The 13355-nt window shown below is 42.7% G+C and overlaps 1 protein-coding gene across 2 annotated transcripts in view; it reads right to left on the bottom strand.

Moving 5' to 3' along the window:
• Positions 1-13355, bottom strand: part of LOC119161340 (follistatin-related protein 5) — a 434331-nt gene that overhangs the window by 46211 nt on the left and 374765 nt on the right. For both annotated transcript variants that reach the window (XM_037413760.2, XM_037413761.2), the window contains exon 4: positions 4139-4351. In XM_037413760.2, coding sequence (XP_037269657.2) covers positions 4139-4351 — 213 coding nt within the window. The remainder of the gene's footprint in view (positions 1-4138; positions 4352-13355) is intronic.

Raw genomic sequence — 13355 nt, 5'->3', positions numbered from 1 at the left:
GCGAAAAGGGTGGCTGGCCTTGGCCGATTCTGTTACCGGGCGCACAAAGGTCACTGCAATCGTTGCACAGTCTCCGTTTGCGAAAAGGCTGCGCTTTTCAGACACAGTGAAGTGTGACAACTGAGACGCTTATTCACGTTCATTTGTGCCCGTCAGTAAGTTTCGTGCGTCATTTGTGCGTGAGAAAAGCGGGGCACGTTTCGATCTGCTTGCCATTCTGCGCGACCTTCCAATTTGTTGCTATCACGTTCAGTGCTTGCTTCGCTTTTGCGGCAAAGCTGTGACTTTTGTTTTTACAGCGTAGCCATGTGCAGCTATACGAAACGAAGATTGACAGTGGCGATCTTGATATAAAGCAATGTATAATTGACGCAATTAATAATGTCACCTAACGTCATCATTTTACTCGTACATGTATATAAATTTGTGAAGAAGCTATTGACAAATTGTTTTCTATGTTTCTTATACACCACAATCTGTAACCAAAATCATTAAGGCATGCCTCAGTATTCCCTAACCTTACGTTCAATAATGTTAGTTTATTAGTTTTTTAAGATGCTAGTTAAAATACAATGGCTCCAGGTTTACCTATGATTTTCGTGCTGATACTCTATTCATTGTAAAGGCGGGGAAACACGTCCTTCATTTTTTTCGCCTTTTTGTTTCTCTATTGTACATAGCGAGTACTTCAGCTAATTAGAACCAAGGCTTGGAACGTCCACTTGTCTATTACGAGAATGCAACAAACTTACTGTTAACTCTCCTCGCGAATGAGCAGAGCATATTTTTTTTTTCCTTTTCTACTGTGAGCTCATATGACAAAAAAACGTCAATGAGGTGAGCTAATTTCAAAACGTTGCTTTGAATATAGAGCACTCTCAGTGGATAATCGTAGATACTGTAGGCAAACATAAAAAAATACTGTGCTTTCGTGAATACAGCGGCTGTTGTTTTATTTCTTTAAGGACTTCGTGCAAGGTATGCGTGATTATAAGGTCAAATAAAAATCGTTATTAGGCATATCGTGTTCTGAAATTGATGTCTTCAGATATGCTACTGAAGAACGGTCGACGCAACTCGAAGACCCAATTTATGAGCAGGCTTTGAGCAGCGGAGACGGTTCGACTATAATGGTTTTTACTTTTGCCAGTATATCTTGCTTGTTTTGTATCAGTGAAGTAAATTGGCCCTCGGACGTGCTATAAATAACGCGTGCCAATCGCTAAAGCTCCATGGGAATTCATTGAAGTTTTATCGGCATTTTTACGGTTTACAGACAGCGTAAATGTTGCGGAGGTTTAATCCAAAGACGGCGATCCAGCGGTGACATTGGGTAGGGTCATCGCCTATAATTTTCTCATGCGGCAGGCGAGAAGCATTGAGTTTTAGTATCAGGTGTTGGGGATATCAACGTTACAGTACTCAAGGGGCGTGCTTGCTACGTTTTTTTTATCTCGTGCACTTTATTTACAACACAGAAAGAAAAAAAAATCCGGAAGCTATGACAACGGCAAAAAATCATTCATTTATTTGAGAACAAATTCTACAGTTTCTCCACCGAACAATTCATGGTCATAACAAGAGGTGGGCCAGAATTGTTTTCGGGAAGGGGGGGGGGGGGGCGGTAATCATGTTGTATGTGTGTTTGTGCTTGCGTTTGTACGTGTGCGCGTGTATATACGCAAGTAACATTAAAACAGTTCAGTCAAATTGAACCATCCCCCCCCCCCCCCCTAGCTACGCCACTTATAGCAAGATTTAAATGATTTAGGTAATGTTCATCGTCACCCAAGTTCACGGTAGGAAAATACTGCTATAGTCACTCAGGAGGACAGTGAACGAAGACAAGTGGGTTTACTTTTAATTATATACGTGTGAACTTCATTTTCAACGAGACTGAAGTGCGATCATAAGATTTCGCTTTTGCATCTGCATGTTCCTTTCCTACGAATAAGTGAAGTAAAAGTTTTCAAATACGTAAAATGGTGATAAGAATGCCGTTGTCGACACCCGATCATTATCAGAGATTCTGGTATTCCTTTAGAAGCGATTAAAAATTCTTCCATATATATATATATATATATATATATATATATATATATATATATATATATATATATATATATAAGGGAAAGAAGTGTATACATAAGGGCTCGTTTTTGCGTGTTTTGACACAATATTAATGAGATCTAACAGACAGTAATGCCAAGGAATGTACAGGGGAAGTTATTAGAACCAATGGAATGTAAATAAGAAAGAAAAGTGGCTGAAAAAATAAACAGCCGTGAGCATATATATATATAACATTTTTAGAATGAGCAGATACTGAACATGCGCTCTTGGCGCAAAAAATAAAAAATAGTAATTTAATAAAGCAATAAAGTAGAAAAATATGGCATATAGCATTTTTCAAGAAAACAGCAAGGTAATGACTCACGCTATTCTAGTAAACCTTTCGCTACAATCCACAAGCCTATACGGCATTCGTCAAGCGATCAACGCAGTCATATCTGCAATCAATATGCAGCTATGCGCTTTGTTGCATGTGCCATCAGCTAAAAATTGTTCCATATTGATGCGCATTCACTTATTGCCCTAGTTTGAGTTCCCTGTAGTCCTAATAAATGAGTTTTATTGCTAGTATGCGTGGCATGCATCACTGTAAAATATAGTTGAGGAGCAGGCGTGTCAACTTTTACATTTGTCTCACTTAGTTCAGTAAGAATGAGCATTGAGGTCTTCATTCTAAACGACTCACTTTTTTTTACTTTTTGTATTATTTAGGACTGATTTTCTGATACCACATCATAACCTTATTTTCACCCTAGATTTCACAGTGTCCTAACTATAGTTAAAGAATTTCTATTCCCTGGCAGATACCCGCATGCTTCAAAGTTCTCTCCAACCCGAATTAACGAACCTTCCATGGCGCTACACATAATTTAACGAAGCTTTTCCAGAAACAAATATCGATGGGTAACGAAAATGGAGCGATTTATTTCTAATTTTGACAGCGATGGCTTTTTCTTCGAGTGTGCACACGTTGAAAGAGCTAACCGCCCTATCATCACGACCGTAGCTTTGTTTTTAAGGGGCTGCGTGTGGTACTCATGCATGGTAGTGGTTTTACGTACCTGATGACTTCAAGGTCGATGGTGGTTTGTGGTCCTTGGGAATGCTCCAACATAGACATGGAAGTTGGTCGCGGTATTTATTGCTTTACAACCCATATCACACTGATTGCCTTCTCGCAACTATATACTTGCGGTGCCGGCTCGCACAATCGCTGCATTTAATCTCCCCGTCTTTGAATATCGCCGCAGCTTACCATAGGTTCAGTGATAATCATATATCGTCGGTATATGATTGGTTCACATCAATCAGAACCACCGTATGATTGATGACGTAGTGGAGGGCTCTCGAAATTTTGACCACCTGGAGTTATTTAACGTGCACCTAAGTCTGAGCACACGGGCCCACAGCAATTCCGCCTCCATCGTTAATGCAGCCGCCGCAGCTGGGATTTGATCCCGCGACGTGCGGGTCAGCAGCGGAGTACATTAGCCACCATAGTCGACCACCACGGCGGGGCGGTGATCGCTTCGTTAAATGGAGTTCTAACTTTGTAGCTTAGACAACTATACACATAAAGATTCACACAGCGGCGACAAATCAAATCGACCTAAATCACCCCGTGCGGCCAAAACATGTAAAAAACAGGCTACAAAGAAAAGGTGGGTCTACATGACTCAACAATTAGCTTTCGTCGCATATCTTGGCTAGGTGCTGCCGACAGAGCACGTGTATCCAAAAACTTCATCCGATTCTATCAGTTCGCAAAGACGTGTGAATTCTCCAGACAAAAGTAAACTCTCCTAAGTGAGCTTTGACTACTTTCTGAGTCCTTCTATTTATTTATTAGTTTATTTATGCTTTGCTATTATTTTACCTTGTAAAGAAGAGACGAAAATAACAGCCGATGGGCTCTCTGTACCTGAACCATTCAAGAGGAACCTATATATTACGAATCAGAACGAATGTGTAAACTTAGTTCCTCGCGCTGTAGCATTGACCACGTGCCCGCACCCTTTGCTCAGTGGAGAACGATGTCGCGGAAAAAAGAAGAGATGCCGCTTACTATTGCAGTTTCCGCGGTGGTCGATGGCGATCGGCCTTCCCGCGAGGCAGGCGGCCCTGTGCAGCTCGCAGTGGTTGATGTAGTAGTTGCCGTCCGAGCCGCACACGGGCTTGCGCCTCTTCTTGCACGATTTCTGGCACACGCAGCTTGCCTCGCCGGCATCGTTCAGCTCGCACTGGCGGCCCCGACCGCACACCATGGTTTCGCACAAATCTGCGCACAACGGAGTCAAGCATAAAGCATGTGCAGGATATCAGCTTTATTTATTCATTTCAGGATTCATAATCAGGATATAAAAAACAGCTTTTTTATAGTGACATGCCAACTTTGCGATAAAAATGGTAGACTGGTTAACACCGGAGTAAAACGCGTGGAGGGAGAGAGAGAGAGAGAAGAAAGTAAAGGCAAGTAGGTTGAACAGACGCCCGTCCACTTTGCTACCCTGCTCTTGGGAAGGGAATTCAGGGGTGAAAGGGAGAGGGAGACGGAATCATGGACTATAAAAGAAAGGCAGGGGGGTTGACCAAGGCTATAAGCCTGGTTGACCACCCTGCAATAAGAAAGGGGAAAAATGCTTAGATGGGTGCTCCAACCGTTTTTCAGCATAGTCGAAACACGCTGCCATCGAGGTTCCTGAGAACATGTGAACCAAGTATCATAGTGCAGCACGCGGCTATGACAATTCTTTTACAAATTACAATTCTCAAAATCATTCAGAAATCGCTTCTTTTTTCGATAAATGGTGTCATAAACCACCAAAAAAGTGCTCCATAAACGCAATGTGCACGGTCATGAGCATCACTCGTAAAAGTGTTTGAACTTGTGCACATTAAGATGCCTTCAAATTAGGAAAGAGCGCAAACCATGAGGTAAGAAAGAGTGACCAGCGCCAATCGCAGTCTGTCTCTCTTGTCTCATGGGCTTAGGCTGTTTTAACTAACTGGAATGAACTTCAAGGGACACAAAGAACTGATTCACATAAATGAAAGTTCACTAAACATATCTAGCTAAAAATGTGAATTGCATTTTATTTTGAGAACAATTTTGTTATTTTCACTTAAACAGGTGTCCTTAAAGCGCGAGAAGATAGAAGGCTGTCGAGGGAGTTTATACTTCTGAGCACTGCCCCTGGCACAGCTTGTTGGTGTGACACCGGGTCTCGCAACTTTGATAATATTTTATGTTTAATGTCCCAAAACCACCTTATGATTATGAGAGACACCGTAGTGGAGGGCTCCGGAAATTTCGACTACCAAGGGGTTCCTTAACGTGCACCCATATCTGAGCATATATACGGGCCTACAGCATTTTTGCCTACATCGAAAATGGAACTGCCGCAGCCAGAATGCTATACCACGACCTGCGGGTCAGCAGCCGTGTACCTTAGCCTCTAGACCGGATCGAGTCTTGCAACTTCTAACATATTCTACAGTCTCGGCTGCAGAAACATGATTTTATTCTGCCTCAGCCATTCCCTTCTTTCTGCTCCGGACAAACACTGGAAACAGTTTGCAAATCTGATAGTTCTGGTTGTGTTTTTGATGAGAAAAAGGCGGTTCATTCTCGTCTTTCGCACGGCCGCTTTGCCTCGGTGGCGCGGGTGCACCGCCGAAAATTGATAGTGATAAGGTGGCAGCACGCATCGTCTATCCCATTGCTGCCGAGTGCAAAACTTCAGTAAATTGGTCTCACAAATGAGACCGAGTCCACACATCAATCACATCAAGGTCATTCTATTTGAAATATTCTTCATTGGAAAACTCGTTGAAGTAAACTTGCTTTTCCACAAAATATGCTTAGGGAAACAACCGGGGATTTTCGAAAAGTTCGCCATTCCGAAATACTCGTTAAATCGACGTTCGTAAAAGTGATAGTTCACTGTAACCAAGTTAAGCTTATAAATAAATAAAAAAATAAATAAATAAATAAATAAATAAATAAATAAATAAATAAATAAATAAATAAATAAATAAATAAATAAAACTCAGCCGATCCAACATACATTTGGGATTGATGTTATGCGAAGCATGCGAACCGTAACGTGACAGTTGGATTTTGCTTTATTTTTTCAGTGGAACGTTATAAAATGACGCTAAAGATATGTACGAATGTTACACGCGCTACTGGTCATCATGGCGATGAATATAAAACATGGCGAAGCAGTTTCCCAAAACTTGTGTATCGTATAATACACCACCTATTTTCCAACCGCCCGTGCACACGCAGGCACAAAAAAAAAAAAAACTAGCCGTGCTCGGACGGCCGAGTTCATATATAGTAAGCGCACAAATCAAACACAGCCATCATGCAGCCGCGTAATTGACAATCAATAGGCGGCCGTCGGCCCACTCGTCGGCTCATTCAAGCAGCTCGAGACAAACCCGTGTATGGCCGTATTCTTAATGAGCAGCCCACTGCTTTCTCGCTCAGCGTCGGCCCAGTGCCGCCGGCGGGCTCCAGCACTATCGGGCAGCAGCCCCAGTTCTTTTTGTGCATGTGTGCTCCTCCAAACGTTGATAGTTCACAAATTTGGTGCCGAGCGAGGACGACCGTGTGTTTGCGGTTCTGCTCAGTGTGTTTAATTATCTGCCGGTCACCGGCAAGGAGACCAAGGACGGAAGAGGACGAGGTGTGAAAGGGGCTGCGGCCACGCTTTGCCCGTATCCAGCCCGTGCGTTGGAATATTTCATCGACCAAACACAGCGGTGTTGGCAAGGCGCGATAAGTTTGATCGTTAAGCCTCCGGTGCCGTTTTCGCAAATGCGGCGCTGCGGCACGTTGGGCGATCTCCGCAGGGAAAGCGCTCAATCCGCCGACCTACTTATTATAACGCACATGTACAACCCCACAATATATGTATATATATATATATATATATATATATATATATATATATATATATATATATATATATATATATATATATATATATATATATATATATATATATATATATATATATATATATATATATATATATATATATATATATATATATAGTGTGTGTGTGTGTGTGTTAAGAGCAAACAGTGCATATGGCTTGTTATTAGGGCCCTCAATATATGAAAATACAATTGCATGTGTGCATAATATATGCATACAGAGGAAGAACCTTCTTTATGAATGCGCAAATCCATAAGGGTTCCTGATCAAACGGGCTTCAGTTTATCGACTGGTGCAGGTGGATCAAGCGGACTTTTCATGCAGGCGTTCTGAAAATTGAGTTAGACTCGCAATTTTTGATAGGTATGAAAAGTCGCGCTTTATTTCCGTATTCTGATCAGCTTCAGACTTCTCGGCATTTCCATGATTGGGCTATTCTATATGTAACCACGTGATACTCTGAGCTTCGCCACTTTGTTTGCTTTAACGTTGGCACGTAATAAATTTAAATATAAGCAGCAACTTTCCTTTGCAGGTATAAGCAGTGCATACAGCGAAAAAGCAAATATTGCTACAAACAAGCGTTTGAAATGGCACGTAGTCTGCAAAAGTTCCGCGTGCCTGCATGTATGTCGAAATGACGTCACTATACCGCCTCCTTTGAGGAACGTAACGAGAGCTGTGTGTATACGTGATATAAGTTTAGGAAGAATACAAAGGAATCAATATTATATGCAGTTCACTTTCACTTTGTGTATATCGATCGATAAGATCTTCAGCTTCCGCACGCCAACCATTTGGCTATGCAACAGAGTGTATCGTTCAGAATGGCCTGCGTGCTTCTTGAATGATTAAGCCTTTAAGGGGCGAGGCACCTTAGGAGTGAGGCTTGTCCACCCGTTTGGCATCCATGTACATGGCACGACACAATGTAAAATGTTAACAAAGGGTTAGCGAGCACAAAATTAACGAGAACAAAATAAACGGACACACGTCGTAAAAACACCATCATTTAGGCTTCCATCAAAGCATATGACAAAAATATTTAAAATCGACCAATATCAATCACAATTGGGACAAAACAATCTAAAGCATAACATCTACAAGCACAGTCATTTTATACTAGTCGGCACGTTAAAATAAACATTATGGACCTTAGGGCTATCTTTGTCGTGAACACTCACTGGCCGCCGTTAAGGTGTATAGAAAACCGTAGTCGAAACATTTATCCTTATGAGAATGAAATAGTTCATAATAGACTAATATCTACCGTAATTGTGACGTAGCAAAAGAAAAACACCGAGAAGCACAAACCCTTTATAGTTGTCAGAAACTTCAGCCTACAAATCATGGACTTTAAGACCTCGCTTTGTCGTCGACTTTTTAAGTCGCTTCGTCACTTTATGTCACGCAATTTACATTATATGGGGCAACACTCAGATAACGTACGGTTACTCACCCATATGATACCTAAAGCTTTGCCTAGTCATCACGATTCACTTCGTGGAGATTCGCGGACTTTTTTTTTCCCTCTCTTTCCTAACAAGAGAGATACATGTACATTTATAATACAACATTTCAAGGTGAACAGCTCGTAAGCGAGCTGCATTCTAAGGCATTGTTACTGCCTTCCTCGCGCGTACCTACGACCTCTGATTAACAGTACGGTGCAAGAGAAGACCTGGCGCAGGGATCTTCTCATTCCTTGCGGAATACACCGCGAGAGATAACACTCCACTCTGTGCTCATCGTGCGCATACTTCTCCTTGATTAATAATTACTGTCTAAAGTACTCGGCTGCTGACCCGCATCCAGATCGCGAGATCGAATCCTAGTTGTGGTGGCTGCATTTTCGATGGAGGCGAAATTGCTGTAGCCCGTATGCTCACATTAGGGTGCATGTTAAAGAACCCCAGGTGGTTGAAATTTCCGGAGCCCTTCACTACGGCGTCTCTCGTATTCATATGATAGTTTTGGGACGTTAAACGCGACATACCGATCATCACTTTGTGTCTTCCTGGATATGGAAGTTATCTGCAAGTGCGGTTTTCATGTTTTTACCAGTGCTGTTTTTTAAGAAAACTACATAGCTTAACTTTGAAAACCCATTATAGTACAGCAAAGGGGTGGATAGGGAAGTCAGTGTGAGAAAGAGTGATGTGAGGGTGACGAAAGGGAAGAGGAAGGCAGAGGGTTAGATGTACCATGTATAGTACTGTATAGCAAGTAGTTGGAAAGAGAAGTGATGGGGAGGAGGAAGGGTGGCTAAAGCGTATATGGCATTGTTATGCGTTGAATATTATAGCAAGGGGTGCGATAATTAATGAGGGTGATGGGAAGGGAAAGAAAGAGGGCAAGAGCCCCAGCACCGCTGTTTTTCAAGTCTCCGCACCACTAATGCATAGCTGCTCGAAATATTGTTTTTTGTTTCTTTTTTTTTTTGCGTGCAGGGTGTGGGGTTGTCTCACTTCGATATGATTATTGACACTGATTATTTCACGAACATTTTATATTTAGTAATAGTGATAACAAACTTATTAGCTTCTAAGTGAGAGTTCTAAAAGCACAGTGACAGCCAGGTGAAAAAAAAAAGGCCCGCAGTTTTGCGTTACGCGACGTCCATAGGCACTGCACGCGCAGATTTCGGGGAGAGCGTCCCGGATATTGAGACACTTGCCTCATCTTTCAATCGCCACATGCTCCCTCCACTACGTCCTCGTTATCAATGTTACTTCTCTCGATGGAAGCCTGTTGTGGACTTTCTTTCTGCATGAGCAGTGGTCGAACTCAATTGTTGCCTAGGTTCCCTACAACTATAGAGGCACCGATAACGACGTTTCCACAACACAGTCCAATAACCTTGTCCAGTTTGCTGGTGCATCATAGAGCCAGAGGGCTGAATTTGCCCGGTATTTCGGTACAAGTACAGTTGGGGAAATGACCAGGCGGTTGCTCTGTTTCAACGTCTCAGGAAAGATTGACGTATGCCGCTTTACGCTTACAGGATAAGGCCGGCTATGACACGCTCCGTATACACAGAAAAAAAAAAAAAAACCTTTGATAAACTTTGAATTGCGGCTTCAGCGTCAAACTAACGGGCCAGATGTAAACACGTTGGTGTTCTTTGAAAAGGCTTTCTTTACGATGCAGACGCCACGGAAGCATTTAGACAAGGTGATTTCGCACTCGGGTGTTGTATCGAACTCACTGGGCGAAAAATCAACGCGATGCTTATCAATGGCAGCGAAACTTCCATAGGGCTTCACGCATCTAGTGAGTACCATAATATCCCAAGCTAGCACCCCTCTACACTGAAAGATGATCCGACAAGATTTGGAGAGGGAAGGGGGGGGGGGGAGGTGGCCTTGCTTGGTTCATGAATAAAATTAAGGGTGACAATGCAAGAGCCGCTAAGATTAAGCAATGTACACCCACGCCTCCTATGAAATGCTTTATTGAATATGCATACATTCGCTCCTTGTATACAACCCGTAGGGAGAATAAAAAGAATTTATGAAACAATGAAAATGGCTGGATGGAAGGAGCGGCGCGCTTGATCGGTTATTGGTGCATATTTCAAATCTTCCAAAAAAGGAGGTGGGGCGGTTGCTCTTGCAGAGGCCCTTTCTCGGTATTTCACGGTAGTAATGAACCACGTATAGAAAAGTCAGCAACTCTAACAGCAAGGCATAAATTATTGATTTATATAACTTTACCGAAAACATGGCAAGGTGGAAGCCGACAGAGCATCAGTGAGTACAAAAAGTGATAGCCCGTTTCAGCGCTCGCCTTCTGAAGGTAAATTGTGCTACCAACGAAATCGGGAAGCTGCTTCGCTGAAAAGCAGCTGGAATCATCTCAGCAGCTAGTTTTTTTTTTTTTCTTCGGAAAATATTATCGCTGAATACTATCCCCATTGGGTTTTAAACGCAGCGTCGTATGCTCGTGAACGTCGTGATCGGAAAGGTCGCCAAGCGCTACCGACACGACGTTTCACTTGATGCAAACAAGCGTGAAACCAGAGTAGATAAAACAACGTATTTCAGCCATTACAAGTGAAAAAGATAGTAGAGAGATGAGGAATAGAAGAACTACATAAGTCAACCCGACACGTGTGCTGACTTGCACTGATTAGGGGGGCTCGCAATAAAAAAGAAGGAAAGGAGGAAACACGAAGAAGAACGCGTCATCTGAAAGTACCTATGGACATCGTTGTTTGTCATCGAAATATGCAGAGGTCGATTGATGCGCTTGAGGCATGTATTGTTCTCGTTGCGCGGGGGGATCGCAGGAGGAACGCACGCGAGGTTTCAGAAGACAAGTACACACTTCGAAATGATCGAGTACCCAATTGATTGATTTGATTGATATGTGAGGTTTAACGTCCCAAAACCACCATATGATTATGAGAGACGCCGTAGTGGAGGGCTCCAAAAATTTTGACCACCTGGGGTTCTTTAACGTGCACCCAAATCTGAGCACACGGGCCTACAACATTTCCGCCTCCATCGGAAATGCAGCCGCCGCAGCCGGGATTCAAACCCGCGACCTGCGGGTCAGCAGCCGAGTACCTTAGCCACTAGACCACCACGGCGGGGCCGATCGAGTACCCAAAAGGTACAAATGCGGAGTTGAGGGCAAAAAAATTACCCCATATTTTGAACAGTCTGCTCTATACGTCACACCACCACGTGGGCATACGTTACACAATTTTCTCTAGAACGTGCCTAAATGAAAATTGAGCACGCCGGGACTATTACATGTCTGCAAGCTTACGTGAAACGTAGCGAGGGGCTTTAGTGCGCTCTGGCTATTGACCAATTCCATGTTTGTAAACACAAGTAGGCCGATGTCGACATTATGGGTAATATTATAGCGACGTCTGCACGTAACTTCCGCCATAAACACGGAAGCCTGCGATGTGCGCCAACAAAACGACGTTTTGAGACGCCATAAGCGTTCTGAAAGCCATAAGCGCTGAGGGCTGCGATGTGCGCCAACAAACAAAACTAAGTTGTGAGACGCGACTCACATCCAACCACGACGCAGTTCGTTGGCATACCGTTTTTTTTTCTCGTTGCTTGACTTAGAACACCACATGCACCATTGAAAACCCAGTAGAAACTGCAGTAGGCAGAGCGTCTTTTGCCTACCAAGACAGCGCCACCGCATTTTCGTAACGTAAGTCCAGTGGAATTTGTCTATAGGGCATACGTTTTCCGCGGTGCCGCAATGTTTTGCAACAAGACTGGGCTTGCCACATGGTTTCACCCTAATGAGGAAGAGAATTGAAAGAAAGAGAGAAAAAGGAAATCTCCATGCACTCGTTCTCTCAGGGGTAAACAGCGTCTGTGTTTCATCGAGGACGTTAACAAAGTCACGGGGTAAACGGGATCTTGGCTAATGCGGCCTAATGAAGCGTAATCACATACTTTCGCCGCATCTTTTTTTTTTCGTGGGAAGAACGGTAAACATGAGCAAATGCAGATCTAAATATCCGCTACGGTGAAATGACCAAAGTCATGAAGAATCACGTTTAACTAAAGCATGAAATGGCAGCTGCGCTGTTACAGCTTCATTATCGACAGCAATAGGAGACCGGGCATTGGAAGATGATAACCTCTTGAACTACGGCCTAACTTCCTAGCCTTGCTTAGCGCTGTTGATTATGTAGGGCTTGCTTTACAAATAACTGACGTTTTTTTTTTTGGCTTTGTGACCATCGTGTAGAGAGAGAGACAGAAATGTTCATTGTTACAGAAAAGCTGAGAGGTCGGCTCGAATCCATGTACTAGCCTGCTACTCCGCGTTAGAAAAGGGGAGGAGGTGGAAAAAAATTAGAGAGAGATGATGATGTTTATGATAATGAGGAAGGTGGCTATAAAGCAAGAATTTTGATCAATGTATAGTTTGCTGTCGATTTATGCATCTCTTAAAAACTTGGTCAGCGCTTTCAGAATATAGTTGAATAAAGAAACACGTGCGGCATAAAAACAATAATAAACAATATATCTATTATTATTATTATTATTATTATTATTATTATTATTATTAATATTATCTGGGATTTTGAGTCCTGAAACTAAACTAAGATACGATTGAGACACGCATTAGTGAAGGCTCCGGGAATCTTGATCAGCTGCTGTTTTTTAAAGGGAAACTAAAGAGCAAAACTATTTTTCGCTCATTAGTAAAGTGCATATCGCAATTTCGAAAACACCCCTCTTACAACGGCAAGACGCTTAGGAAGCGAGACAGTGCTCGAAAAAGAAATGCGGGTGGCGCAACGCCAGCTTGACATTTCCGTACCAAAAACCGTCACATGAGAAATGTT

This window comes from Rhipicephalus microplus, chromosome X (assembly GCF_043290135.1).
Source record: "Rhipicephalus microplus isolate Deutch F79 chromosome X, USDA_Rmic, whole genome shotgun sequence".
In the NCBI taxonomy this organism is placed as follows: domain Eukaryota; kingdom Metazoa; phylum Arthropoda; class Arachnida; order Ixodida; family Ixodidae; genus Rhipicephalus; species Rhipicephalus microplus.
This window is presented reverse-complemented; position numbering and strand designations above follow the sequence as displayed.